We start from the raw sequence: 25,815 nt of genomic DNA on the forward strand, positions 1-25,815 counted from the left end.
TTTGGATCCAACGAATTGGTTGTTCTCGCCAACATCAGATTTGCTAAGTTCCTCCAGTCAATCTTCAGAGACCTATTTGGCTTTGCCATCTTCCGCTACATCGCAACCTACTCCATCCTCTTCCTTTGGAACCAAAACTGAAACTTCTCAAAGTTCCAGTTTGCAGGATACGACGTCTTCTTCCACGGGTTCTTCTATTTCCAGCTCAGAGAGCGTGAGTAATCTTGGAAGCTCTTCGTCCGACATCTCAAGTGTAAGCTCTTCGGACTCCCTTTTGAGTTCGTTGTCAACTTCTTCATCGTCGTCGAGTGTGAGCTACACTGGCGCCACACAAGCAAAGGCTACATTTTACGCAACAAACTCACAGCAGCAATCTGAGTCTTCAGCTTCGGCTTCCTCGTTTGTTTCTTCAACCGACTCTCCCAGACTCTCATCAAGCGAAGTTCTCAGCGATTCAGAGGCTACAAGCTCGAGCTCATCTACCACAGCACCATCGGATGCAATAACAGAACCATATAGTTCCACATCATCATCGGAATCTTTAGAGAGTACCACAAGCTCCTCATCTTCAGCTTCTGTTACAAGTTCGTTTAGTACATCTAGCAGTCCTGATTTGGGTTTCAAATTCGCTGGCAGTACAACTTCGGCAACACTTTCTAGTGAGTCTTCCTTGTCGTCATCTGCAAGCGGCACAGAGTCCACGGTATCGGAAACGGATTCGCCTCTGCCCTCTTCAACAAACCTCGAATCCTCTTATTCTGAAACAGAATCGCCGTTACCAGAGACTACCGGGTTATCAACCTCCCAAGACAATTTTAAAGTATCATCTTCAGAGTTGGAATCTTCATCTTCTTCTGCGGCAGAAGCCCAATCCACGGCGATTACGAAGGACTATGAGACCTCTTCAACTTCTGCATTGTCTTCACCATTGGAGGCTTCCCATGCAACTAGCGAATCCAGTGAGTCAGGAGGGGCGCCACAATCACTTGCATCCACATCTTCCAACGAACTCGAGACAGATTCCCCGTTACCATCTAAAACTACTTTCAGTTCCGAGATATCGGGTCCTACATCAAAGACATCTAGTTTCTATGGAGGATACTCAGGATATGCAAAGATCACCATCAGTCAGAGCTCGAGCCCTACAAGTGTCACAGCTGTCACTCCATCACCAGAAAATATATCAGCAGGATCATCGTTGTGGACCTTGTCACCGACGAGCGAAGAGACTGTTTCAACTGAATCTACGGACTTGAGCAGCAACTTATCTACGGGAACGCCATCAAGCTCCTTTACAGGAAATGCAGCCACAACCACCTCTCTTTTAGCTAAAACCACAGTTTCGAGTTTATCAGTCACCGAGCCAGAATCATCACACTTAGAGCCATCCAGTACTGAAAATACATATCCAGAGACTTCATCATTGACTTCTGACAACATTTCGGGAATCAGTGCTATCATTTCTGCTTCACAAATTATTTCTGAATCCTCTACTAGTTCCCCTGTGAACGCTGCCACGACCTCTTCAAGTGTCGCTTCAAATGCAGATACATCATACTCAGCTTTTTCTCCATCAAGTCCTATAATTGCTGTCTCTTCGACTTGGAGTTTGTCAAGTGGCTTGAATCCTCTTACCTCATCTGCGAACGCGGCAACTACCATAGAAGGGTCTTCAGTCACTAACTCTCCAGCCATAATTGGTGTCAGTTCTTCTATTACGAGCCAAGAATCATCTAGCATAACTACTCAACAGGCTTTGACTTCATCGCTGACTGATAGTGAATCTGTCGCTGAGCTCTCTTCTATGACGATATCATCGCTATCTTCGATCCACTCGACATTCCAGCATGTTTCAATGACCAGTACTGATAGCGAAGCATCCCAGGTCTCACAGACGTCAAGTGAAACTCAGGCACTCTTATCGTCTGATTCGACAGCTGACAAAGGGACTAGGTCAGCTGGTCCTTCGACCGTCTCTAGTGTTCAATCAACGTATGAATCCGGTTCTGTCAGCTCTACGGAAGTGCCAGCACATTCCTCCGAGTCCGATACCTCTTCTTCAGTGAGCTTGTCTGGAACAACTCCTGAAGGTACTGAATATTCATTCACAGAATATTCGGGCAGCAGCCCGGGTCTGGGTACCACAGGCCCTGCAACTTACCAATCACAACAACCAGCAAGCACTGCTTTTGCGACTACCTCCTCTGTGCCTACAACTCCAACACCAAATTGGCTTCCTACTAGTATTGTGTACCAAGATCCGTCGACTGCATCAGGATCATCACAGTCTAGTACCTCGTCGATTGCAGAATCAGCTTTACCAAAAGCGATTTCCCCTGTTGCGACTGCGGCAGTGTCTCCTAATTATAAATTGATTACCGTGGGATTCAAACAGGAACTGAACTATCCGTTTGTTTGTGAAAACTCTTATTCTTCGAATCAGATTTTCGAGTATCTGCCCAAGGTGCTCACATACCCAAATCCCGATGTGAATGAGTCTGCTGTTTTCGTCAAACAATTGGTCCCTTATTCTTCTGCGAACGTTGACTACATCATCACTGTTGCAGAAGTTTACTTTGACCAAGATTACATCACTGTGTTACAAAATCAAATCAGTAATTCCTCGTCAACACTCTACACGAATCCAGATGCAATTCAAAAGTCGCTTGCCACATACATCGACAGCCGAGTCCCTATAAAGGGGCTACTGGATGCAACTTCAGTGGGGTCTGCAACTATTGGAGGTGATCTTTCGGGTACAGGAAATGATGAGGATGATGACGGACACGATTCTCAGTCTTTAGGATCTATGGATTCCTCCAGCCTAACTTCTTCTGGATCAACAAAGGTACAAGGTGGTAGAATAGCTGGGATTGTTGCCGGCTCTGCTGCAGGTGCCACAGCCTATGCGGCGGTCATGGTACTTATTTACAAACGAAGAAAGAAGAAGCTTCAAGAACAATATGAATCCGAAAAATATCCAAATGTTCATGGCTCTGGTGAATTCCGCTCGCTAATGTTGTCCAGCGGCTCACCGGTTGATGCTGAGCAATACCATTCTGACTATTCAGACGACGGCGCCGTCCGCCTCACAAACTCTTCTTCCGGCGCATCCTTTACTCGAATGTTCACAAGAAACTCTAACTCCAATGTCGAGCTGGGATCAACCAGATACATGCCTTCCATTTCCAATCCCACCAATGTGAAAAACTCGTTGGGTTGGTGATCGCCGGTGTAAACTCGCAATTTTATGTTGAATTATCGAAAAATGGAACTACATAGAGCTCTTTTCAAATATAGTTGTTCCAATTCTCATTCCAGATGCTATAACACTAGCTTTGCTGACTCATTGAGCATTTCTTTGTTTCTTTCGAAGCGAAAGACTGCAAATAGTGTCTCGTCTATTAAATCTTTCTTCGTTGGCGGATTGTAGTCTGGTTTCGGAATTAGAGAATCTCTTGATTTCTCTAACCATGAAAACCAGTTGGGAGGTAATGTTGGACTTATCTCAGTGGCCTTCGCAGTCGATCTTAACTCGCTGAAAGCGCGTATTGAATATGATTCGGCAAGTTCACCTTTGAGATTATACTTAGATGATTCGTGTTGCAGTATTCCACGTAGAATGCGAAATTCTATGTTCTCTTCGGTGCACGGTTCTGAGCATGCATTAGAGACAAAATTTATTGTGTTGATTAATCTGGTACTCAACTGTTCACTGGTCAATTTATTGGGAACATTGATAAGCAATTTGCGCTTATACTCATAATCCTCTCTGAACCTCATTTGGATATAAAGTGTGTATACTCGCTTGAAATGGCCTGGAAGATTTAGATAGGGCAAAAGCCTTATCAAATTTCGATATATTATTTTGCATTGTTCAGGGTGAGTATAGTTTGAAAGGTAGGATGCGGTCATACCATTGGTACCATATATCTGACTTAAAACCGATTTCTTGTAAAGCAGTAGATGTTTGCTTAGATGCAAGTTTGATCTCGAATGTAAAGATTTGAGCATTCTTTAAGATACATTTTTTTACCGTGTTTTTTAATAGCATTTGTTTTGTCTACAAAGACAATAGATATCGAACTAGTCATGAATATTTGTTGTATTACAAATTTATAAGCTTGTCATCGAACCAGCGCATGATATGTTTGCCTTTGATCGTTCCTTTTCTCATGTCATAGATTGAGGTAGAAAATTTAGCATATTGTAGTGGTCCATGCGATAGGGCTTCAACAATATACTTCTCCTGGATGTCTTTCAAAGGAATTGGATCAAAAATTACATCCAAGAATTCCAATTCAGCGAAGGTTCGAATAAATGAAATAAAACGAGCCAGTTCAATTGATTTAACACATAATTTGAGACCTTTCAAGTTTCTCATTTGCGACAAATATTCTTCGAGCAACAAGACATCTATTGGCGGTGATTCAATGACAAGATGACGGAGGTTTTTATGCAAAGAAATACTCTGTAAATATGCCCGAATTCGAGAGTCCGGGTCATGATCCACAAAATGCTGCGAGGGAATTTTGACTTTGAGAGTCCTCAAGTCTGTAATTGATGAAATAAATTGGGGACCGTGGTCAGTTAAGAAGTTGCATACTTGCAACTCTAACACCTTCAACCCTTTGACTTGTGGTGACAATGCCTCTAATAGCATTTTTGCGGTCTGAAGAAGCCGATTACCTTCTGACAATCGAGACATCCATTGCCGAAACTCTGAGACGCGCAATTCCTCCCACTTGATATCCGTCTCCGGCAAACTCAAAGTAGGATACTCAAACAAATCTATCAGACGAAGCACTCGCAACTTTGTAAAATCTAATGCCTCGAGGAGAATCTGTGGCTCTTGTGGATAGATCAATGCTGATTTTATGGTAAGTTCATGCAACTTTAGTTTGTGGCCATTGGAGTTGAAGAGCGACGATAATGGAACCCGATATTGCTTTAAGCTATTTCTCGCGATAGCAGTCACTGAGAGTTTCTTGAGATGTTTGAAGTTGGAGACAGTTAGCTTGCAACTCTGGGTCAACTCCAATTCATGAAGATCATAATTGAAGCCTTCTATTTTTTTTGTTCTTAGTGACTGAAGACCGGGAGCACTCAATACGCCTGATTCTGGCAGCTGAGCACACTTTAGATTTGTCATTTTGGGTATACAGTGCCGGAGAAGGCCAAGATCTTGGTTGACTTCAATTCGTTGTACTAGGCACACCAAGTCACTTTCAGTAAGTGTTCGAATCAACTGCTTCAGGCCATAGGAGGTTTTCACTCTGCTAGAATATACTTTGACACCACATATATCACGAACATAATAAGTATCCTCCAAAAGTTCGTCAAGATAGAGGCTTTCATCATCCACTATGATAGATTGATATAATCTTTTAAGACAACACTGGCTCAAGAACTTGTTGCATAGCATCAAATGAAAGCAATCCGATTGATGCAGATTCTGACAGACCTGGAGCACAAGTTCACTTGGCAAAGTGTCGATCATTTGGGGAAATTGTATATTTGACTGAAAAGTCAAAAGTTTAGATGATGGTCTTTTCGGCCTGTTTTGCATTCAACTGGCTTTTTCAAGAAAAGAACCCCCATCAACTAGTCTCGGATCCTCAATTATGCACTGCATTGTGTTGTTATTGTGCCTCGAGCCACTTTTTGTCAAAACTTCCCCATTTAGTCCGATTTTTAAGATTATCGTAATTATCGGTCGAAAATCGCAGCATTTTTTTTATTTTAGTACACAATCAAAACTTTGTTGTTCTCGGCCAATAAGCGGTCGACCAGCTCTTCACATTTTTCGTTATAGGTGATGATTGACATGTCATTCGCTGATTTGCTGATGTATTCATCATTAAGCTCGTGATCAAACTCACCGACGATTATGGTGACTTTCGGATTTTTTGTCAACGTAGCATCTTCTTGTATGGTAGCAAGAATCGCATTGTCTTTGTGAACGATTATACGCGTGCCCTCAATTCCCTTGTGCTGAGAAAATACACTGAAGAGTTTGAGCGCTATTAGGTCCGGTTGCGAAGCAGTAGAATTAGATATGGTAAGCGTGAGCGTGCGGATTTCAAAAGAATTTGGGCTTAAAAAGGTATCGACTGAATATTGCGATTTCGTATCAATCATAGGCCCTTGAGTATCACTTTTGATGCTCACATCTTGATTATTGTTGATGAACAAGCATCTGTAGTTATCCTTGTTGTCCAATCTGCTCATTTCGCTGACCAATGGCAAGTTTCTTTGAAATTCTTTGAAGCTCATTGTCAGTATGAGCAGGTCATGTTTGAAATATGACACGCCGTAAAGTAGTGTTTTGAACTGGTCCTGTGGCAGACTGTACAGAATCTCAGATGTGAATTGTAGCGAGTTCAATTCGCTAAAAATCTTGAGGATGTTGAGAATTGCATTCAGTTGGAAATTATCACCAGTTTGTTCACCTTTCAGCATCGAAGCGTAGAGCAAATCTGCTGTACGCTCGGTTAAAGACTTAACATTCACAGCATGCACAGGAATACGCTCTGGAATTGCCAGATGATCAAGGAAGATCAAATCAGTAGAGATATTTTCAACATTGTTGGCATTCAACACCAGTCTTCTGAAAACAATCTCTTCGTATTCATTGGTGGCCGATGCTTTTGTTGTCAAAGAAGCAGACCTCTCTTCCTGTTCAGCGAGTCTTCGTTGGACCGAGTCTCTGTACGATTGGGGATAGCACAACAAAGTCAATGGCGTGGTAACAAAGGTCGTCACCAATGCCATAACAATGAACATCGAAAATGTCTTCTGAGATATTATTCCTGCGTTCAGACCTGTGTTGAGCACAACAATCTCAACGATTCCTTTACAGGACATCAAGACACCAACACTGAGACTTTCTCTTTTGAAGAGTCCAAAGAAACGAGCAGCCACGAATCCTCCAAAAATCTTACCCAACATTGCTACCACAATAATGCAAATAATGTAAGCCCAATCAATTCCCCTGTTTAGCAAGCCCAAGTTGACACTAAGGCCGGCTAGTGCAAAGTAAAGTGGGACGAAAACGATGTTCACAAGGTCTTCGATCTTTTCTGTCAGAATGATGACATAATTGTTTTCCCTAGGTACAATCGTTCCCACGACAAACGCTCCAAAAATGGGATGCACGCCAATTATATCTGTGAAGAAAGCTGATGCAAACATCAGCATGAGGATGATTGTGGTACCCAGTTGCGATGGCCCACTTGAGATGTCGTCCAAGTATAATAGTACCTTTCTCAATGCATAGCGAATTGGATACACCACGAATAAACACCACCCAATTGTGACCAAACATATATATGCCGTAACTTCTGATTTTGTAGAGTTTGCCAATGTGATACTGAGAGCAAGAAGTATCCACCCAACCAAGTCGTTTGTGATCCCCGCAGCTAACACTAGGACACCCACACGGTCCTTGACCAGCCCAAGCTCAGTGATGATACGTGCAAGCACAGGAAATGCTGTAATGCACATTGCAACAGCAATGAAAACCATGAAGGTGGTAAATTTGATTGGTTGCAAGCTATCATCATGAACTCTGTACTCGTTCCAGAGACCGAGAGCGATGGCACATCCGAGCCCAAAAGGTACAGCCATGTTAAACAGGCCAACAGAAACTGCGATCTTGAGATTTTTTTTGATGAACACAACATCAACTTCACATCCCACCATGAATAGCAAAAGGCAAACGCCGACATTGGCGACCAATGTCAAACCAGGAATAGAATCTGTAGGGAACACAGTTGAAGTGAAATTCGGAATGTGACCCATCACGCTTGGCCCAAGCAGAATTCCAGTTATCACTTCCGCAATAACTTTGGGCTGCTTGATGAGAGCTAAGGGACGGTAAACTAATTGAGCTAGGACCACTATGAGTATCGTCTGGAATATGAACAAAGTATACGGCTGCGACTTGGAATACTCCAAAGGGTCCCTGCCACCAATAATGCCAGCAGTTGAAGACGTACTGACCGCCATTTTAGTATTAAGAAATTATCGTGAACGAATTTTGTATTCAATTGTTTTTTTTACAGCTAATCAGTTACACTGGGAGCCCAATGTTTTTGGACATCCATGTGTGGATAGCGTAACAGGATAAGGTAAACAAGTAGGGTTGTTTTATCTTTTATCAGCTACAAAGTGCTCTCTCATGTAAGCTACGCGTTAACTCAGCTTGTGTCCTAAATCTGGTACTCTACTGATCAAACTGATATCAGCCCCGAAAGTCGAATTGGGTCGATCGACCGGAAACCCTTAAGGCTGTGAAGGTTGGATCATTTTTCAACATCACGGAAGTAACTCACTTTATACAATGTTGCCGCAACCTATCAATATCACCAAATGGATTGCAGAGAATGAGCACCTGCTTCAGCCACCTGTGAATAATTACTGCCTGCACAGAGGTGGTTTTACAGTGATGATCGTGGGTGGACCGAACGAGAGAACCGATTACCATATTAATCAGACTCCGGAGTGGTTCTACATGTACAAGGGAGACATGCTGTTGAAGGTAGTGGATGATGGCGAATTCAAAGATATTCCCATCAAGGAAGGTGAATCATTTTTGTTGCCTCCAAACACTCCTCACAACCCCGTCAGATTTGCAAACACCATTGGGCTGGTCCTGGAGCAAGATAGGCCCGAACACATGGTTGACAAAATGAGGTGGTACTGCTCGAACTGTAAAGCTATTTGCCATGAAGCTCAATTCCATTGCGTTGACCTTGGAACACAAGTTAAAGAGGCAATCCTTGCGTTCGATAAAGACAAGGACCTCAGAGTTTGCAAGAAATGCGGCTCTCTAAACTACTCAAAACCTCAGTGATACGAGTTCGGATAATTGCGATTTATGCGATTTATGTAGTAATGAGTATAGACGATCAAAGGTTCACCCATTTCTTGTCAAAAGCGGCTTCCAACCACTTGAAGAGCTTATCATAAACAACCATATTGGCATTATTATGATTGATATTGTGGTTAGAATCTGGAAAGACATGCATATCGTAATTCTCGACTCCTTTTCTATCGAACGCATCCAGAAGTTGCAGCGTATTTTGGAAATGAACGTTATCGTCGGCCGTACCGTGCATGATGAGGAATCTAGTGACCTGCTTGAATTTGTCGACATCACTAATTTTCGACACGCTTTGGTAGTTCTCATTGTTCTCGGGTTTGCCCATGTACCTCTCTGTGTAGATCGAATCGTACAGCAACCAATTGGTCACAGGAGCAACGGCCATACCGTATTTGAAAGTGGTGCCAGAGTCATACTCCAGCGTCTTCAAGGTGGTGAAGCCACCATATGACCATCCCCAGATGGCTGTCAAGTCCATATCAATGTAATCCGTCATCTCAATGAGCCGTTGGGTGGCTCCGACAATGTCCCGCGGTTCCCAATAACCTATCTTGTCTTTTGCGAATGATTTGTATTTCCATCCTCTGCCTCCAGTTCCCCTAGGATCGATATACCAGACAATAATTTCCAGATTTGAAACAAGCACTTCTTCAAATCCATAATTGAACACAGATGATAACTTTTGCGCACCAGGGCCTCCGTAAACACTCACAAGCAGTGGGTATTTATTTTCTGGGTTGAAATCGAATGGTTTCACTTCTATAACATCAATCTTGGTACCATCTTCGAGAGTCACAGTCTTGTACTCCTTGGAGGGCATCTGATAGCGCTTGAGAACTTCTTCGACCATATTTGCTGTGTTTAGATTCTTTGATTTAACATACTCATCCTTGTCCTCTGAGAATTTGTCCATTTCAATGATTTTATCTGTTGGAATAGCTGGTCCTTTGTATTGCACAAAACCATATTTGCCTCCACTGGAGACAGACAATCGATAAGTGCTGACCTTTTCAGTATTGGTGAGGTTTTTGAGGTCTTGACCATCAAGCTTAACCGTAAATATGTGCCTTTCAAGAGCATTTCCTGCTGTACCAATGAAGTACAGTAATTTGGTTGTTGGGTTGTAACCGGCTACACCATCAACAACATCCCAGTCGCCCTTTGTTATCATTTTAGGCTCAGAATCTGTGGCAGACTCAAAGTAAGCTAGATGATCGTGATAGTCATGAACCACAGTATCAATGTAGCCCCCTCCTGGCACAACAAAAATATCTCCGTTGTTGGTATACCATCCATCATACTCCTTTGCGTCAAATGAACGCACAACTGTGGATTTTGTGGTCTCGCTATCGTAAACTCTGATGTCAACAAGCCTGCTGGTCCTGTCAGTTTCTTTGATTATGAGTTTTTCTCCCGACGTCCAAGCCATCTGGTACACCACGTAATCAGAGCCGAGACGAGAATTGTCATGCATAACTTCATGCGTAGTTTTACCTTCCACTGAGTAAACGTGTACAGAAACAATAGGATTATTGTATCCTGGTTTCGGATATTTCAACTTCTCAGTCACAGGATACGCATTGTCTCTGAAAATTTCAAGGTCATAAACAGGAACATCCGTATCATCAAACCTGATAAACGAGAAATGGCTTTCATCTTGGCACCAGTAAATTGCACGGTCACTGGAGAGAACCTCTTCCTCGTATACCCAGTCGGGCTTACCGTTCAAAATTGAAGAACTGCCATCATCTGTGATCTGAATTTGTTCATTGGTTTGGAGATCCAATAAGTATATGTTGTTTTCAAACACAAACGTCACGTACCTACCTTGAGGCGAGAACTCCGCAAAACTGATTTTTGGAAGCTTATTGTCCTTCTCAAACACCGGATTGATAGCTCCTGAATCAATGTCCATAACCCAATAAACACCATAGCTCGAATACCTCCACTGTGCCTCAACTTCGGACACCAACAGGGCTTTGTTGAGTCCCGAATTTAAGGATACAAGGGAGAATCTGTGCGATTGGCCATTGTATTCGACCTCCGGTTGATCATACAGCTTCTTACTGAATTGGCTATCAGATGCTTTTTTGAGGAAGTGATACGAGCCTGAGCGATGCAAGTAGTATCCTTGATCTTCGTCATAACTCATGCCTGGGATACTGACAAATTCAAGATCATAAGAAAACACTGAAAAGGCACCACTCCTGCTATCTTGTAGTGTCATCGGTATGCGTTCTTGCGGGTCTTTTAATGCAGATTCGTCGGTAGACTCTGGCGAAGTCGAGTTCTGACCAGGGTAAACCGTTTTGTTACCATTTTGAAAAGCTCCAGTGTGGGCAAAAGTTACCAAGAGCACAATCCACACAATGAAGAGTATTATACCAAGAATTGATATCTTTCTCCTGGTTTTAGGTAGACTGAAAAAGTGGTGAAGTCTTTGGTAAAACGACATCCCCGATAGGTCACCACTGACAATATTCAATCCCTTATAAGAAGTTGGATGATAGACAAGATCTGCATCATCATGGTCGATAGCAAAATTGTTTAATTCTTCCAACTGGAACGAGTTTCTTCTTGATGTCTGATTTTGAAGTTCTATATCGGCATCTAGCCGACCCATATCCGAATTTCTTGCCATATAATCTAATGCGTGCTGATTGTTCACACGCGAGCCTGAAGAGTCGAGCCACTTAAAAATATACGAAAACTATCACTATCGTCGGATGAATTAGAACAGAAAGCACAATTTAGATCAGCTCGAGCCATTTTACCCGGACCTGTGACAAAATTCAATATCAAAAATATCAAAAATTTTCCATAGATATTGATTCATTTCGCATTTGAAGAGGATGTCGAGCACTCTTTTCGATGATATTTTCAGTGTCCAGTCGTTGGATAGCGCTAGATATGACAAAGTGTCAAGAATAATCGCCAACTCCACCAGTTCAGCCGATACTAAACTTACTCTCGATATTAATACAGAATTATTTCCAGTTTCCACAGGCGATTCGCTATCTGTGACTTTGGCAAAAAGCCTTGCTCTCGAAGGGGCAGAGGATGATCAAAGTATGTTTTCCACCAATGGTTCTTGGAGACCCCCAAAGCCAGGTCAAAGGTCTTTGATGGACGAATACGATTACGTCATGCACGGAACGGTTTATAAGTTTGAAGAAGGGAAGGATGATAATATCTCCGTCTACGTCTCATTTGGTGGACTCTTAATGTGCTTAGAAGGAAACTACAGATCCCTTTCGTCGCTTAAACAGGAAAATCTGTACATTCTCATCAGACATTAATCATCACATTGTATAATACGCAAAAATTAGAACATTCACTTGATGTGTCTTATATGCAATAATTCCTCACAAACCCTGTCTCAGGTCCGTCTCACTGAGGCCAATCCCCCCTCCCAGTCTATGGTAGTTCTCAATGTAAACTTCTCGTTTTTTTTTGCGAAGTTCCACCATTGCTGGCCAGTATTCATCATGAACATACTCGAAATTAACATCTCCACCATAATTCACAGCCAGCTGTTCCGGTGGAATAAATTCTCTAAATGGCTCGTCAAACTTGCATTTTTGTTTGGTAAAGCTATCCACAAATGGCCAGCATAGTTTTAAAAACCCCCAAACAATGAGAGGGATATTAATGAATAGAGCTCTACCCAGTCTTTCCGGATAGTGATACTGTAGAATATGCAGAACCTGCTTCCCCACAGAAACTGCTGGTACTTTTGGCTCCACTAGTGAAGCCTCCGGGTATTTCTTGAAGTCCACACAGAGCGCTAGTTTGTCTTGTCCTTGAGGCATGAAATCAATGCTAGTCTCCAACATGTATATCAGATGCTGAATTTGTCTGAAAGAAGTTTTAGTATTTTGTCGGCCACTCAAGAGTATTAAGCAAGGTCTACCCTCAGTGTCAAAACCGTAAACTAGATGTTTTCCGGTTTCGTTTTCCTCCTTCACTACATCTTCCGTGACCTTTTCAAAATCTCCTCCCGCAATTCCAAATTCACGTCTCCATGCAATTGAATTCGTCAATCGTTTGATCGTTTCGTCCACATTCCAATCGCAGGCGCGAAGGTACCTCAAAATACATTCCTTACTCAGCCAAGCTTTTTCAAAGTCATTTAGTTCCACATAATCACTAGTATTGCAATTTTTTTCAAGCACGGGATACTTTTCTGTGGATTGAAAGTGCTTCAGCACTGTGCTATATTTTGTTCTCTGGTCTTCGGTTTCTGCATCTTGCAAGCTGGGCTTCTGGATGGAGTCCGATGGCACCTCAAAAGGTTTAGTCGAAATGGGTCTGTCACTGTCGACTATCCATTCCTTTTCCGGGACTTTAGACTTCTTACCGAAGCCGAACATATCAAGATCTGCTAAAAAGTTTTTCTTTTCACTGCTAGATTTCTGGTGCACAGATGACTATATATATACCACTATTTGGAGCTCAGGGTCTTGTACGCCTGCTCAAAGATATACTCTGTGGCATGCTCCACAGGTTCATCAAACAGGTAAGGAAGTAATGGAACAACAGCCAAACCGATTCCAACGGGTCCATAAGTTTTGAGTGATTTGTTCGAAGTGTTCTTAAACAGAAGAGAAGAGTATCTAACTGCCGAATGTATAGTAAATGCCGGCAAACCCATTGAGGCAATGGACTGGAAAACACCTCTTTGAATTCCGACCCATTTCCAGTCCATTCCGGTGTATGAGGCAGCTGCGATAGGATCTGCTTCCGGTAACTTGTGCCAAGGAAGCAATCCCGGAGTATATCTTCCTTCTTGTCTCATTTTGGCTTTCCAAGCTTCGAGAGACACGTCTCCAAGAACGTAGGACCACGAGATACCGTAGCAAAACCTGACAAAGTTAGGATTGACCACCGGACGGAAAGACTCTCCAATGTCAGAAGTATATGCGACATATCTGTGAGAAGCTAGCGCAATGGTTCTAAATCTATTCGCATATGCAGCATATCGCAGAGAACTGTCAGTAGATGTATCATCGTGTTCGGGATTGATGGATTCAGAAACTTTCTCAACAGTGCTCATCTTGTGTGGATTATTAATTTCTAGCAAATATTTCTTCTCCCTTTTGCCTTTAAATCTTGGTATCGCGAATTAAGCCAGTAAATTATCAAGATATGAAAATTATGACCATGCCTTAACAAAGCCAAAACTTAAATTCACAAATACCCCCGCAAAGACAGCCATTTTCGTCCGCTTATTCAGTATACCCCCAACCTCCAACTTGATCAGAAATAGTGCGAAAATACCTAAGAAATACCCTATAGCTACCCCAATCAAAAGATCCTTATGTGCATCCCCATCTCGTGACACAGGGCCCACGCCTCCAGCTCCTCCCCCTCCTATTGGCCCTATATTCGCCGGAAACTCATCGATCTCATTGTTAACTGTACTATCGATCCATCTGTCCTCTAATTCCCGAAGAGCCTCTGGTGATTGATTATCTAAGTTTGCTCCGTGTATTTGCTGAAATTGTTGACGCAATTCTTGAATATCCTGAGCAGAAAACCCTTGGGAAAGCAATCTGTCGAACCCTTTCGGGGCTTCTGATGTACTTTTCTCCGGTTGGCGATCGAGAGCTTCCTCCTGGGCTAATTCTTTTGGCGACAGCTCTTCTCCAACTATGCAATGCACGTAGATCTTTACGGGCTCAGATCCTTCTGACTCTTCATCCAGTAGGTAATGCATTTTCTTTTTGAAATCGGTATGATTCAAGAGAACCTTTCCGTTGTGAATGAGTTTCAAACGCTTATTGGCAAGAGATCTATCCTTGAGCCTGATCTGCTGTCGTATATATTTTGTGGATATATCTCCCATATTGGCGACTGTTCCTGCCGGGATCATAACATCTGGCGCGCCATTCGCAAACCGTATGATGAAATGAACCGGTCTTCCAGCATTCTGAAGATCGGAATTGTTCAAAGGGAGAATATTAGACATCGCTTTATCGAAATAATTATAATAAGTATCCTTGTTATTCTCACACAAGGTATTACCCGGTCCTCCCCCAAAACTTGCCATATTTAAACGGGATCCAAGTAAAAGAATTTTTTTTTCAGTGCGGACAACCAGTACTAGCAAACCGTGTTGCTTAATTATCTCAGCCGAGAGATAGCTAGGCGTCAAGTACTTGGTGAGATTGATTCTATGGATCATCTTAATGCCCTTTCGTTCAATAGTGTTTATTTCCTATTGAACGGGGCTGGTAGATCCTACAATTGTAATTCTATGGAAAACCGGTAGTTTAATAGCTTACATCGTTTTCTTAGTAGGAACAGTAGCAGCAATTAGCACTCCAGGTAGCTCCTCATTGCCACAGCTGACAAGTAGTTTAATACCGGCAGCAAATACGAAAAGAAGTACCACTGTTGTCCACAAGAACAAGTTCGCTTCTGCGCTGACGTCCTTTTTCTGGCACGAAATACCCGTCCATTTGGTAGTTTTACCGGTTGATGAGTCCTGAGTAGCAGAACAAACACACTTCCAACACTTACCCACTTTCGAGCACAATCCATGCCCTGAACATGTCGATGTAGAATCCAAACAATCTTCCTGGGAGCTGAAACATCCATTTCCGGTAGCGAACACAGTGGAAGAGTCTCTTTTTGCTAGAGAAATCCCTTGCTTGGCGTCATCCTTGGTCTTCATAGTTATGGTTTGCTGTTGCAATGGCATAACTACAACCGTTGAATCGTATTTCTCGCTGTTTTCCAACAGTGACATTATCAGCTTGCTCATAAGTTTCTTGCATGTTTGGTAAGCCTGTGAATGCTCTCCACTTTTCTTGTAAATGTTTGTCAAAGACTGGAGATTGACAATAATCTTGTCGCCTGATGTCAGGAGCTCCTTTTTCAGCAAGAACTCGAGTTGAGTCAACTCATTAATGAATTTTTCGTCACTAATGTCTAGCGACCTTTTGGAAAAAGGTGAGCCCTCGTAATTGCTAGATATCTCCCGCCAAATCAAGGATATTGAATCGTGTTCCTTGTCGTCGAAGACCTTGGACCATGTTTCAGAAAGCGCCTTGTTAAAGTTCTGGCCAAGTATGGAGATGTGACTTGACAGCTTGCTCAGCTTGAGATTTGAGTTGAGTTCTTTCATCTGAGATGGAAGTCTGGAAAGGAAACTTCTAAACTCATATGATGAATGATCGTCCTTTCCCTCAACCAAAATGACTGGCTTTATATGCTCAAAGAATGTTTGTGGTTCATCGACTCCGTTTACTATAATCACCAATTGGTTACTATCTTTTCTGTCACAACCCATATGTTTTCCAACGCCTAATGCTTGAACGTTGTCCAACTTGTCCAAGTCATAGAAATCGGACACATCGAACTCATCTGCAAGGTTATATATGGAATCCATTTGAGAGAGCAAAACTGTCTGATCCTGGGTGTTTCGCTCGCCTAAGCGATATATTGCAGTATTTTCGACGGCAGTGACACACATGGCAGCCATACTTGCCAGTGTGGCAAAGTCAATGAAATTCACCATCGAAAGTTTAAACTGTAAAAAGCGGTCTGTACCTCTTCTGCAACACTTATATAATCTGCTGTAAAAAATGGAGGTTTTGCTATTGACACGATATTACATTGACAGCAGGTAGTTGTCAAAAATCAGGTAGCAGACCGGACGGTTGAGTTAGATAAGACGGTATCGAAGCTTGCGGGTTTTCTTCTCCATGCTGATATTGAGTTTGAAAGCAGAGAACATTACGGGCTAGAATTGTCGAATGTTGTAACTTTGCCTTTAAAATAACTACACTTCTTACACTTCTTGAACGCTCCAAAAAAACGTAGCCATTACTATAGTACAAACCATTCCCAACCAATTATCTACGTACACGTTTTTCGGTATTTTCTCCATCACGTTCTTTGAAAAACTTGTAGCTGGGAGAGATAGTTATTACCTCGTTGGTGACTGACCAACTACGCTTAAGGTCCTCAAATTTCGTAGAAGGTTGCGACATCACTTAGATTTCTTCTCCGTTTCTCTCCTTGTTCCTTTGATTAGCTCCAAGTGCCCCACTCTAGATGCAATAAGCTTTTCTGTGCTGGAAACTAGATTTGCGGTATGCTTCTGAGATAGCTTAAAAAGGTTTTTCTCGTTACGATTCACCTTTTTCGGTTTGTGTATCTTTGGAGCAGCTGCCTTAGGATTTTTTTGTAGCTTTGTGACTCTAGCAGGCTTTTTTTTGGATAATTTCAAATTACCTTGAACCATGATCTAAATGTAAAATTTATAATATTTTTTTGGTCGTATTATGTCAGCTCAAGTTTTAAAATTCAAGGAAGAACATAATCCGAGAGTTTTGCTTAAACTGAATTACTATGGTTAACGTCCATTCTTACGCCGATTCTACGGATGTTGCAGATGCCGTTGCAAGGTATGTGATTAAGCATCAAAATGCTGCTTTGGAGAGGGGCCACAAATTCAAAATAGCTATTAGTGGTGGATCTTTGGGCAAGGTCCTTAACAAAGGTTTGATAGCCAACAAGGAGAACTTTGCAAACGTCAAATGGTCCAATTGGGAAGTTTATTTCAGCGACGAAAGATTGGTTCCCTTGAATCACGAAGACTCCAATTATGGTCTTTTCAATGAAATGGTTCTCAAATCATTGAGAGAACATAACGTCGAATTACCCAAGGTCATCACCATCGACGAATCCCTCCTTGCCGCTGACGGCTCCACAGATGACAAAATTGCTTCTGATTATGAGGCGAAGCTTCCCGAATCTTTGGACCTGATCTTACTTGGTTGCGGTCCGGATGGACACACTTGCTCTCTTTTCCCAGGGCACAAGCTTTTGAGTGAGAATCGCAGAAGAATTGCCTACCTTCAAGACTCTCCAAAGCCTCCACCAAGGAGAGTGACATTTACATTTCCTGTTTTATTCAATAGCAAAAACATAGCCTTCGTTGCAGAAGGTGCAGGTAAAGCTGCGGTTCTCTCTCAGATCTTCGAAGAGAAAGATTCTGGATTACCATGTGAGCTCGTGAACAAGGGACCTGTTCCAGTTACATGGTTTGTCAATGATCCCGCGATCCAAGGCGTGCCTGTTACTGCTACTAAATATTAGTTGTATGCAATGCGATATATTCATGATCATGCTAGAATATTATGAGCTGACATCCGACACTTCATCTTCCAAATCAATACTAACGGCATCGTCTAAATCAAGATTTTGAACTTCCCAATTGCCAAGACTTTCAGAAGAGTCTCCAATTGGTTTTCCAGTGAGTGTTCTGATAATGCGTAATCTTGTTTCCTCTGGCTCTTTGTCCAAATCTGTATGTTCACGAGGAAACTCTTTAACTTCAGGTGTGTGTCCGATCGACATACCAACCCTGATTAGAGTTTCTGTCGAATTTTCAGAGTTAGATACCAAATCAGAGTCAAAAACAATTCTGCCTTTCTGAAACAACAATAATACCGTAGACCCTCCAAATTTGAAGTATCCAACCTCTTCTCCCCTCCTCAACACATCTCCTATTTTTCGTGTCAATACGATGGAACCAACCATCATGGCTCCTACACAGCTCATTATGACCTTCCCAAATTCAGGAGAGTCTATTTCGATGTTGACTCTTGAATTTTCTCCGTAAACGTCCAATTTTGATCGAATAGCCATCGGATTCACAGTGTAATATTCGCCGTCGACTTTTTCAATTTTTGTAATAGTGCCATCGACAGAGCTATGAAAACGATGATAGTCTTGCGGAGCTAATCTAAATATGACAATTGATCCGTCTTCATATAGGGTGTGATCAAATTTTGGACCAAGCAACTTCTGCAGCGTGAAATCTCTTCCTTTAATCCAAATTTCCTTTGATTTTTCAACGGTTGGAAAAACACAGCAACGACAGTCTGCACCGCTGACGGCATACCGAGAGTCGTCTCCTTGTAGAGGCCTCAAATTTGGTTTGATTTTTCGATAAAAAAACTCATTGAATGTCTGATACTTCGTATAATCTTCAATCAGATACTCGGACATATCTATACTGTGAAACTTAATGAATGATTCAATTTTGCTTCTTGAGGCGGGACTATCAAATTTGGCCCCTTGCTTAATGCTTAGATTCCTGAGAATTCTCTTGATTCGATCACTATTCTTTTTGCCTTTGAACGACCTGTATAGAAGTCTTATTCCCAACCGCACATAAACGTTCATTTTCTCCTCTATTATCAAACCGGTATTTCTATCTTGCACCAAAATGTTGGCGTTGTTTTTCCCTAATTCTATTTTCCCATATGCAATTTTGATAAGGGCTTTAGTATACCATCTCCTGGTTGCCGACGAAGGCGTGGTGAAAGAAGGCTTCAGCATTCGCGTAACTGAAGACCAATCTTTCGAACAGCAGATAGCCAGATGCTTGATGATATCAGAATCATCATGAACTCTTGCTTTATTAAGACAAGACGGGCATCTCGCAATTTGGATGATGTGCTTGCTTGAGTTGGATCCATGGTGCTCCATTCTCTCAAAAATTGCTTCAAAGTCCTCGATTATTTCGTCGAAACTGAGCTTGTCACCATGCCAGGCTTTTTTCCCGTGTCTTTCAAAAAACTCTATCACGTCCTCTTCCTCGATGTTGGATCCTATGGATTCAAGAAAGGATCCAAGCTCGATTATGTCCATCTCTGCAGAACCGTCAGTCTGATATTCTTTGAGAAGAAGTCTGAACAAATGTTGTCTCAAATTGGCATAAGATTCAAACTTTACTCTTATTTTCAACTTTGGGTCAACATTTTGGATTTTGCCGTATTTTTCCATCCAATGAGTATACAGGTTCATTTTGACTTCCAAAGTTTTCAAGCTTTCATCGTAAATGTTACTCAAGTTTCTTTTTGGGTTTCGACCAAATAACCTTTTCTTATACTTTAGGTCTTCTTCCTCCTCCTTTTTTATCAATTTTATGTCAGAAGTCGACACTGGTTCGGTCATAAGAAGTTTCACGGGAATAGATCTTTCGCATACTGGATCATTGAGAGTCCAATAGTCTTTGTCCAAAATGTTAAAATTTATATTGAAGGTCTTCTCATGCTCTAATATGTCAAATGCCAATCTTTCATTGAAAATGGGACTCAGTGTATGCTTTCTCCAAGAAGTCCGATAAACCTTGGTACCAAAAGAAATGACAACAAATGGGTCCATGTCATAGCCGGTTCTGGTTGAGTTATTCAAGGGCGGTAATCCTGATGCAGAAATAATCTCAACAAAAAGCATCCCAACGAAATTCTTGCCGGCAGTAAATTCATAATTTGGCTTTAGTCGCTCTCCCCGTAGCTTCCCGAACCTACGTCTCCTTTCCGAGGCCAAGGAGGATGATGTGGGTGGGGTTAGCGGCAAATCAGAAAATGAAGCAGGAGATGTGTAATTGCTCAAATCTTCTGTTGAGGAGCAAATCGAGCCAGTTGATTCCGAGGCACGTTGATTTTGTCTGAAAAACTTCAATTCCTGCTGTTCTTCATCACTAGACTCGTCCTCTACATCAATACCAGCAAACCCATCGAGTGAAGGAAGAATCAAATCAGAGGAATAGTCGGTATAGAAATTTTGCTCACTTATTTTCACCAATTTGAGAGGATCCTTTCCAAAGCTCTTGAGGCTGTTGTAAAAGTCCTGTAGTTCTTTAATATACGCAACGAGTTCCTCATTGGTCTGCGGCATTGAAGGTTGTGAAGGGGGAGTGGTCGGTACCAACTCGTCGTCAGACTCATCGTACTCTTCTTCGGAATCAACTTCGTTCGAGTTACTCTCCGACTCGATCACGACCTTTGGGCAAGTCTGTGGTCTTTTGCTAAATCTTTTGCGCTGAATGGACAAGGTGAATTTGCATCTCACAGATCCCGTAACAAAAGTCTGCTCTCGTTCAGAAGAGTAAAGCTTATACCATTTGGGTCCGATCTCCGATTTGTTTCTCAATTGTTCCAGTAAATCAATAACAGATAGTCGAAGCTCTCCAAAGTAGCTTCTCTTAGATCCCTTGCTGTCCACTATCTCGAAAGCTAGAATCAGGAATGACGTCGCTGGTAATTTTTCCAGATCCTTTTCAGTTACATTTGACGGAGGAGTCCTGAGCTTTATCAAATGTGTGGAATTCCAATGTGGGTTGGATACATCCTTGATTCGAGCTGTCTTGAAAGAGGCAAATGGCGGCAGCTTAACATGACACCTCGGATTACAGCGAAAGACAGTTGGCGCGAGCTGTGACTGTGGTAACAGATCTTTCGCTTCATATATTGTAATATTAAGGATCAATTTCTGATGCTTCTTCTTCCTAAGGGAAACCATAGTTGCCCATTACAACGGTTATTAGGGGGAGATATGTCTTGGTAAACTTGCAAAATAACTTGGCAGAATATTGCGTCTATAGACGCGACTAACGGGGGATTAAATTTTTTCCCTAAGGTCAAAAGGATAGCCAATTGTTGGGTCACGGAGGTCAGCAACGAGTAGGTATATTAATGCCAAATCATCGGATTTAATCTATCAACTTTGGAATTGACAGATTGACACAGTTGTGCTAAATAATATAAATTTGTCATCACTTCCGCATCATCAATATTCTCCTCTCGTCTTTCTGCTATCGCCTGTATGTTACAAGTCAGTGGTATACAAAAGCAAAGATCTGGCTCGCCAACGGGGAGCGTTTACGTGCATAACCATTGTAAAAACCCGAAACCACTCAATGCTTTAGGATCCTACATAGTGCACGATGAGACGGAGTACAGAGGTGGGCTTTTACCAGAAACTCGAGACATCGCGTTGCCTAATCACACCGAGACAGTGAATGAAATTTCAATCGATATTGGGGGATCATTGTCAAAACTGGTTTACTTTTCTAAAGATGAGAAAGAGGAAGGCGGAAGACTTAATTTCTACAAAATTGAAACTTCGAGAATCGACGAGTTCATTGAGTACCTTAAAACCATATTGAAAAAATATTACCATCATGATGGCAAGAATCTTATCAATCCAAACTTGACGTTGATTGCAACTGGAGGCGGATCCTATAAGTTTTATGACAAACTGAAAAAGTCTCTCAATTGCAAAGTGCAAAAAGAGGACGAAATGCAGTGTTTGATCATTGGACTCGATTTCTTTATCAGTCAAATTCAAAACGAGATATTTTATTTCGACGAAAAGAATCACAAATATGTGGAGGTGAACTCTGGAGAGCTAGAACTTGACAGCATATATCCATACTTGCTGGTCAACATTGGTTCGGGTGTTTCGATTATCAAAGTCACCGGCCCCGGTCCAGACAACTTTATCCGTGTGGGTGGCTCTTCCCTGGGTGGAGGAACATTGTGGGGCTTGTTATCAGTGCTGACGACGTGTAAAGACTTTGATGAGATGCTGGAAATGGCATCACACGGAAATAATGAGAACGTCGACCTTCTGGTCGGTGACATATATGGAAAAGGGTACAACAAGATTGGCCTCAAATCAAACCACATTGCATCTTCCATGGGAAAGGTATTCAAAAAAGTGTTTGAAAAAGATGAAGAGTCTGAGAAAACGAGTTCTGATGTTCGTCTCGATAGGTTGGAGAAACTCAACCAGGAAGACATAGCCCGCTCGCTCTTATACGCTGTTTCCAATAATATTGGCCAAATTGCTTATCTGCAAGCCCAGAGACACGGTCTGAAGAAAATATATTTCGCAGGCTCATACATTAGAAATCACTATCAGACAATCAGAACATTGAGCTATGCCATAAATTTCTGGTCTGAAGGCTCGAAAAAGGCTTACTTTCTGAGGCACGAAGGATACCTTGGAAGTATGGGAGCTTTTCTCAAAAAAGAACTCGATATATAACGAAAGCGCGTAATGGTCACATAATTTTTGCTTAATCATTGGCTAAGGATTTCCATATTTCGATAAGCTGTACCATGTGCTTGTAATCTCTATCTAGATTGGGATCCACTTCAACCTGTTGGCGTTTTTCGACGGATTGTGATAGGATTGCCTTATTTCTCTTAGCAGAAGCTTGGGTATTCTGCAAATCATTCTCCAATTGCCTCAAATGCTCGCTTCTGTTTTCTTTAAAATGTTTTAGTTGCTCCAACTCCTCCTCTAATTGTGCACTTTCCTCTAATGTCTGGCTTTCAAGCTGCTCCAGCTGCTCGTATGAGTGGAACTGGCGAGAACCAATGTTGACTGTGCTATGTTTTTCTAGATCATCGACTTCTTGTTGCAAATTATCGTTAGTGTTATTAAGCTCATTGATACTTTTATTGAGCCGATTGACTTCTGCAAGAGATTTAAGAACTTTCCTGCTCCCCACATGGATCTCTGTTCGGAGTCTCGCTATGTTTGCCTCCATCTCTTCGTATCGTTGTTTAGATTCGGCGATCATCTGGTTGGTGGTGTCCATTTCTTCTGCAGTCAGCTTGTGTCCCTCGTTCAAGAACCCTAAGAATATCTGTTTGGACTCGGTCTCAAGAAATTGGTATGTGAGCTTATTGAGGTAGTTCTCGTTATTCTTGGTCAAGTTGGCCAATGCTTCAGGGTTCTCCTTTAGCATATCCGGGTCAAGCTTTAGACCCCTAACGGAGGTCGACTCGTCAACATATTGTTTGAAAGTGTCATCTGAGCGCAAAATGGGGATCTTGTCTGCCAAGTCTTGAATTGAAGACGCGTTGGTCATTGACGAAGTCATAATTATAATCAAAAATTCGTAAACAAAGAAAACGCACAGCCGTGACTTTTGATAACAAGACGAAGAGAATATCACAAAAATAGCCTCACCAAAAAGGCATAGTGCGGGCCGCATTTTTAAGCTTTATCTCTCAATACTAATAGAAATTACATCTACCGAAGAGTCTCAAATGGGGCGCACAAAATAAGGCAACTGGTGTCTAACATAAAGCAATGTAATTATTTCAGGGCCGGAACTTTTCAGGTTACACTACCGAGGTAAATAAGTGTTTTTAAGTTTTTTCCGAATCGTTTCACTCAGGATAGGGACTTCGAGTAATTTTAGTCAACTTTTCATATCGAAAGAACTGGGACTATCTGTTTTTGCTGTATTATTGGGAAAAATATCCATTGTTGTAAATTGCGACTGATACCTGATTAGCGCATAAGGGTGCCTACAGCTCGTATTTTTCATGTCGTTTCTGCGAAGACCCCATAAAAAAACCAAAACCGGATGTCTTTCTTGCAAAAGAAGAAGGTTGAAAGTGAGTATATATCAAGCTGATTTAACTAATTCTCTTAGTGTGACGAAGATAAGCCTGAATGTTTGCGCTGCCGAAAAAGAGGGCTTGTTTGCGTTTATGGGCCCCAGCCGGGCTTTGAATCGCAATCTTTGTGTGAGACGGACAATTTCAAAAATCCTTTCGGCGAAAATGACCCAATTTCAAAAGCAGGAGACGTGGGTAACGTGCATTCATCCGAGCACAGAGGCAACCGCATGACCTTTTCCGTTCTCGATGAAGGGAGCTCTTCCATATCTTCAGAAAACACTAATATCACGCAGCCAAAAAGCATCAACCCTAGTCCTGTATCCTCTGTTTCGTCAGGCACAATGTCGGAACCACACGCGAAGTTTGGGTTTTCATATCCCATCAAATACTGGAACGGGTGTGATGATATTGAATCCAAAACAAGATACAACTTCGTGTCGCCCGAATTCTTGTCCCCTAAAACCGCTTTTTCACATCTCGCTGATTTGGATATTCCCCAAGAAATCTCCAACTACACATTCTATAGTGAATTCTTGCTCAAGCTTCAATTCCACACGATGAACACATTGCCTTTCAGGATTTGTGAGGATTCAATCAATAGAGACATGCTGAGCTCGGCATTTAAGTCCTCGCCGCTCTACGATTTCTGCTGGCATTCGTTCATGGCCGCCAGTTGCCTTGATCTTTACTTCCAACAAGTGATGTATGGTCATGATGATGTTTTGAATCTCAATAAGATCACGTACTTGAAACTTGGAGATTACCATTTTACCAAGTCCATGTATTCCATGAGTGAGGAAGTAAAAGTGCAAGAGGACATTAAGAAAAGCGTTGCGCTCATGATCACTGCAATGCTGCATATATTTTATGCCACTGGCAGTCCAAATCAGGAGATCTGTTCGCGAGGCTATTTTGGCCTAGGACGAAATTTGGGGCTGCTTTTCACAGACTATGTGCTACTCTATAGAAATGACCCTTTATTCAACGACGCATGTGCACGCTTCTGCATCAACTCATGGTCACAAGATGCAAGCTACTATTTTCCGGAGTTCCTTTACGACCTTGTTAACGTGGAATACCCAACGACTAATGAACCAAACAAAAAAGAAGTACAGGCTTTGGATCAAGAGGTGCAAGCTCTTATTGTTGCAATGATTGATAGGCTGAAGAAAGAATATAGAGCTCATGCAAACCTTACTTTGCCTCCAGAACCAAAAAACACACCACGACATATTCCGATTGAATCCGTCGCTACTGGCGCGCCATCAACTTCACCTCCTTTTGCTGAAAAAAAGGTTGCAAGAAGTTTCAGACCTTCATATGAGCTGGAGTATGACATGTATGGTACTCTGTCGCGTTACATAGTGGAGGTTCCTGAACGCTATATCGATCTTCTTGACGACGCAGATCCTCGCGCTTTGATAATCACCGCCTATAATATCATTGCCTTGGCTACCAAAAGATACAAATATTGGCCTGTTTCAGTTTTCAAGAAGGAAATTGCTGTTATTGAAGGAAAGCTAGGCAAACTGCAAAATAGCACTTTGTGGAAGAGTTGGCTCTTTGTTGCAAAGCAGACGCTTGACGGTTTAGAATCGTTGTAAGCTGTGTGGCTAATTGATTTATAAATGAGATATATTTGTGGCGGTGCGATTTAACGATTTTGATTTTTTTATGTTTAGGCTTCTCGATAAATTG

At 42.0% G+C, this 25,815-nt stretch overlaps 17 protein-coding genes across 17 annotated transcripts; 6 read left to right on the forward strand and 11 right to left on the reverse strand.

The window, feature by feature from the left end:
- Nucleotides 1-1,804: 1,804 nt before the first annotated feature.
- Nucleotides 1,805-3,226, forward strand: HPODL_03035 (Conserved hypothetical secreted protein; the record flags this gene model as incomplete). The annotated part of the gene is made up of 1 exon (XM_014077366.1): nt 1,805-3,226. One exon carries the CDS (start codon nt 1,805-1,807, stop codon nt 3,224-3,226), a length of 1,422 nt encoding a protein of 473 aa, XP_013932841.1.
- Nucleotides 3,227-3,324: 98 nt separating this feature from the next.
- HPODL_03036 (uncharacterized protein) lies at nt 3,325-3,783 on the reverse strand (the record flags this gene model as incomplete). The annotated part of the gene is made up of 1 exon (XM_014077367.1): nt 3,325-3,783. The coding sequence occupies one exon, from the start codon at nt 3,781-3,783 to the stop codon at nt 3,325-3,327; it is 459 nt and encodes a 152-aa protein (XP_013932842.1).
- Nucleotides 3,784-4,108: 325 nt separating this feature from the next.
- HPODL_03037 (uncharacterized protein) lies at nt 4,109-5,569 on the reverse strand (the record flags this gene model as incomplete). Its single annotated transcript, XM_014077368.1, has 1 exon — nt 4,109-5,569. The coding sequence occupies one exon, from the start codon at nt 5,567-5,569 to the stop codon at nt 4,109-4,111; it is 1,461 nt and encodes a 486-aa protein (XP_013932843.1).
- A 173-nt stretch (nt 5,570-5,742) lies between these two features.
- Nucleotides 5,743-8,010, reverse strand: HPODL_03038 (K(+)/H(+) antiporter; the record flags this gene model as incomplete). Its single annotated transcript, XM_014077369.1, has 1 exon — nt 5,743-8,010. The coding sequence occupies one exon, from the start codon at nt 8,008-8,010 to the stop codon at nt 5,743-5,745; it is 2,268 nt and encodes a 755-aa protein (XP_013932844.1).
- A 334-nt stretch (nt 8,011-8,344) lies between these two features.
- On the forward strand, nt 8,345-8,857 carry HPODL_03039 (3-hydroxyanthranilate 3,4-dioxygenase; the record flags this gene model as incomplete). Its single annotated transcript, XM_014077370.1, has 1 exon — nt 8,345-8,857. The coding sequence occupies one exon, from the start codon at nt 8,345-8,347 to the stop codon at nt 8,855-8,857; it is 513 nt and encodes a 170-aa protein (XP_013932845.1).
- A 55-nt stretch (nt 8,858-8,912) lies between these two features.
- HPODL_03040 (Dipeptidyl aminopeptidase, Golgi integral membrane protein) lies at nt 8,913-11,528 on the reverse strand (the record flags this gene model as incomplete). The annotated part of the gene is made up of 1 exon (XM_014077371.1): nt 8,913-11,528. One exon carries the CDS (start codon nt 11,526-11,528, stop codon nt 8,913-8,915), a length of 2,616 nt encoding a protein of 871 aa, XP_013932846.1.
- A 211-nt stretch (nt 11,529-11,739) lies between these two features.
- On the forward strand, nt 11,740-12,186 carry HPODL_03041 (DNA-directed RNA polymerase II subunit H; the record flags this gene model as incomplete). The annotated part of the gene is made up of 1 exon (XM_014077372.1): nt 11,740-12,186. One exon carries the CDS (start codon nt 11,740-11,742, stop codon nt 12,184-12,186), a length of 447 nt encoding a protein of 148 aa, XP_013932847.1.
- A 66-nt stretch (nt 12,187-12,252) lies between these two features.
- HPODL_03042 (Phosphatidylinositol transfer protein PDR16) lies at nt 12,253-13,260 on the reverse strand (the record flags this gene model as incomplete). Its single annotated transcript, XM_014077373.1, has 1 exon — nt 12,253-13,260. One exon carries the CDS (start codon nt 13,258-13,260, stop codon nt 12,253-12,255), a length of 1,008 nt encoding a protein of 335 aa, XP_013932848.1.
- A 71-nt stretch (nt 13,261-13,331) lies between these two features.
- HPODL_03043 (uncharacterized protein) lies at nt 13,332-13,943 on the reverse strand (the record flags this gene model as incomplete). Its single annotated transcript, XM_014077374.1, has 1 exon — nt 13,332-13,943. The coding sequence occupies one exon, from the start codon at nt 13,941-13,943 to the stop codon at nt 13,332-13,334; it is 612 nt and encodes a 203-aa protein (XP_013932849.1).
- A 99-nt stretch (nt 13,944-14,042) lies between these two features.
- Nucleotides 14,043-14,858, reverse strand: HPODL_03044 (uncharacterized protein; the record flags this gene model as incomplete). The annotated part of the gene is made up of 1 exon (XM_014077375.1): nt 14,043-14,858. The coding sequence occupies one exon, from the start codon at nt 14,856-14,858 to the stop codon at nt 14,043-14,045; it is 816 nt and encodes a 271-aa protein (XP_013932850.1).
- A 312-nt stretch (nt 14,859-15,170) lies between these two features.
- Nucleotides 15,171-16,412, reverse strand: HPODL_03045 (uncharacterized protein; the record flags this gene model as incomplete). The annotated part of the gene is made up of 1 exon (XM_014077376.1): nt 15,171-16,412. The coding sequence occupies one exon, from the start codon at nt 16,410-16,412 to the stop codon at nt 15,171-15,173; it is 1,242 nt and encodes a 413-aa protein (XP_013932851.1).
- A 474-nt stretch (nt 16,413-16,886) lies between these two features.
- Nucleotides 16,887-17,141, reverse strand: HPODL_03046 (uncharacterized protein; the record flags this gene model as incomplete). Its single annotated transcript, XM_014077377.1, has 1 exon — nt 16,887-17,141. One exon carries the CDS (start codon nt 17,139-17,141, stop codon nt 16,887-16,889), a length of 255 nt encoding a protein of 84 aa, XP_013932852.1.
- Nucleotides 17,142-17,248: 107 nt separating this feature from the next.
- Nucleotides 17,249-17,998, forward strand: HPODL_03047 (6-phosphogluconolactonase 3; the record flags this gene model as incomplete). The annotated part of the gene is made up of 1 exon (XM_014077378.1): nt 17,249-17,998. The coding sequence occupies one exon, from the start codon at nt 17,249-17,251 to the stop codon at nt 17,996-17,998; it is 750 nt and encodes a 249-aa protein (XP_013932853.1).
- A 39-nt stretch (nt 17,999-18,037) lies between these two features.
- Nucleotides 18,038-21,214, reverse strand: HPODL_03048 (phosphatidylserine decarboxylase; the record flags this gene model as incomplete). The annotated part of the gene is made up of 1 exon (XM_014077379.1): nt 18,038-21,214. The coding sequence occupies one exon, from the start codon at nt 21,212-21,214 to the stop codon at nt 18,038-18,040; it is 3,177 nt and encodes a 1,058-aa protein (XP_013932854.1).
- A 303-nt stretch (nt 21,215-21,517) lies between these two features.
- Nucleotides 21,518-22,744, forward strand: HPODL_03049 (Pantothenate kinase; the record flags this gene model as incomplete). Its single annotated transcript, XM_014077380.1, has 1 exon — nt 21,518-22,744. One exon carries the CDS (start codon nt 21,518-21,520, stop codon nt 22,742-22,744), a length of 1,227 nt encoding a protein of 408 aa, XP_013932855.1.
- A 31-nt stretch (nt 22,745-22,775) lies between these two features.
- Nucleotides 22,776-23,588, reverse strand: HPODL_03050 (uncharacterized protein; the record flags this gene model as incomplete). Its single annotated transcript, XM_014077381.1, has 1 exon — nt 22,776-23,588. One exon carries the CDS (start codon nt 23,586-23,588, stop codon nt 22,776-22,778), a length of 813 nt encoding a protein of 270 aa, XP_013932856.1.
- Nucleotides 23,589-24,039: 451 nt separating this feature from the next.
- HPODL_03051 (uncharacterized protein) lies at nt 24,040-25,721 on the forward strand (the record flags this gene model as incomplete). The annotated part of the gene is made up of 2 exons (XM_014077382.1): nt 24,040-24,111; nt 24,150-25,721. 2 exons carry the CDS (start codon nt 24,040-24,042, stop codon nt 25,719-25,721), a joined length of 1,644 nt encoding a protein of 547 aa, XP_013932857.1.
- Between the last annotated feature and the right edge of the window lie 94 nt (nt 25,722-25,815).

The sequence above is a fragment of the Ogataea parapolymorpha genome, chromosome VII, assembly GCF_000187245.1.
Source record: "Ogataea parapolymorpha DL-1 chromosome VII, whole genome shotgun sequence".
Classification (NCBI taxonomy): Eukaryota; Fungi; Ascomycota; class Pichiomycetes; order Pichiales; family Pichiaceae; genus Ogataea; species Ogataea parapolymorpha.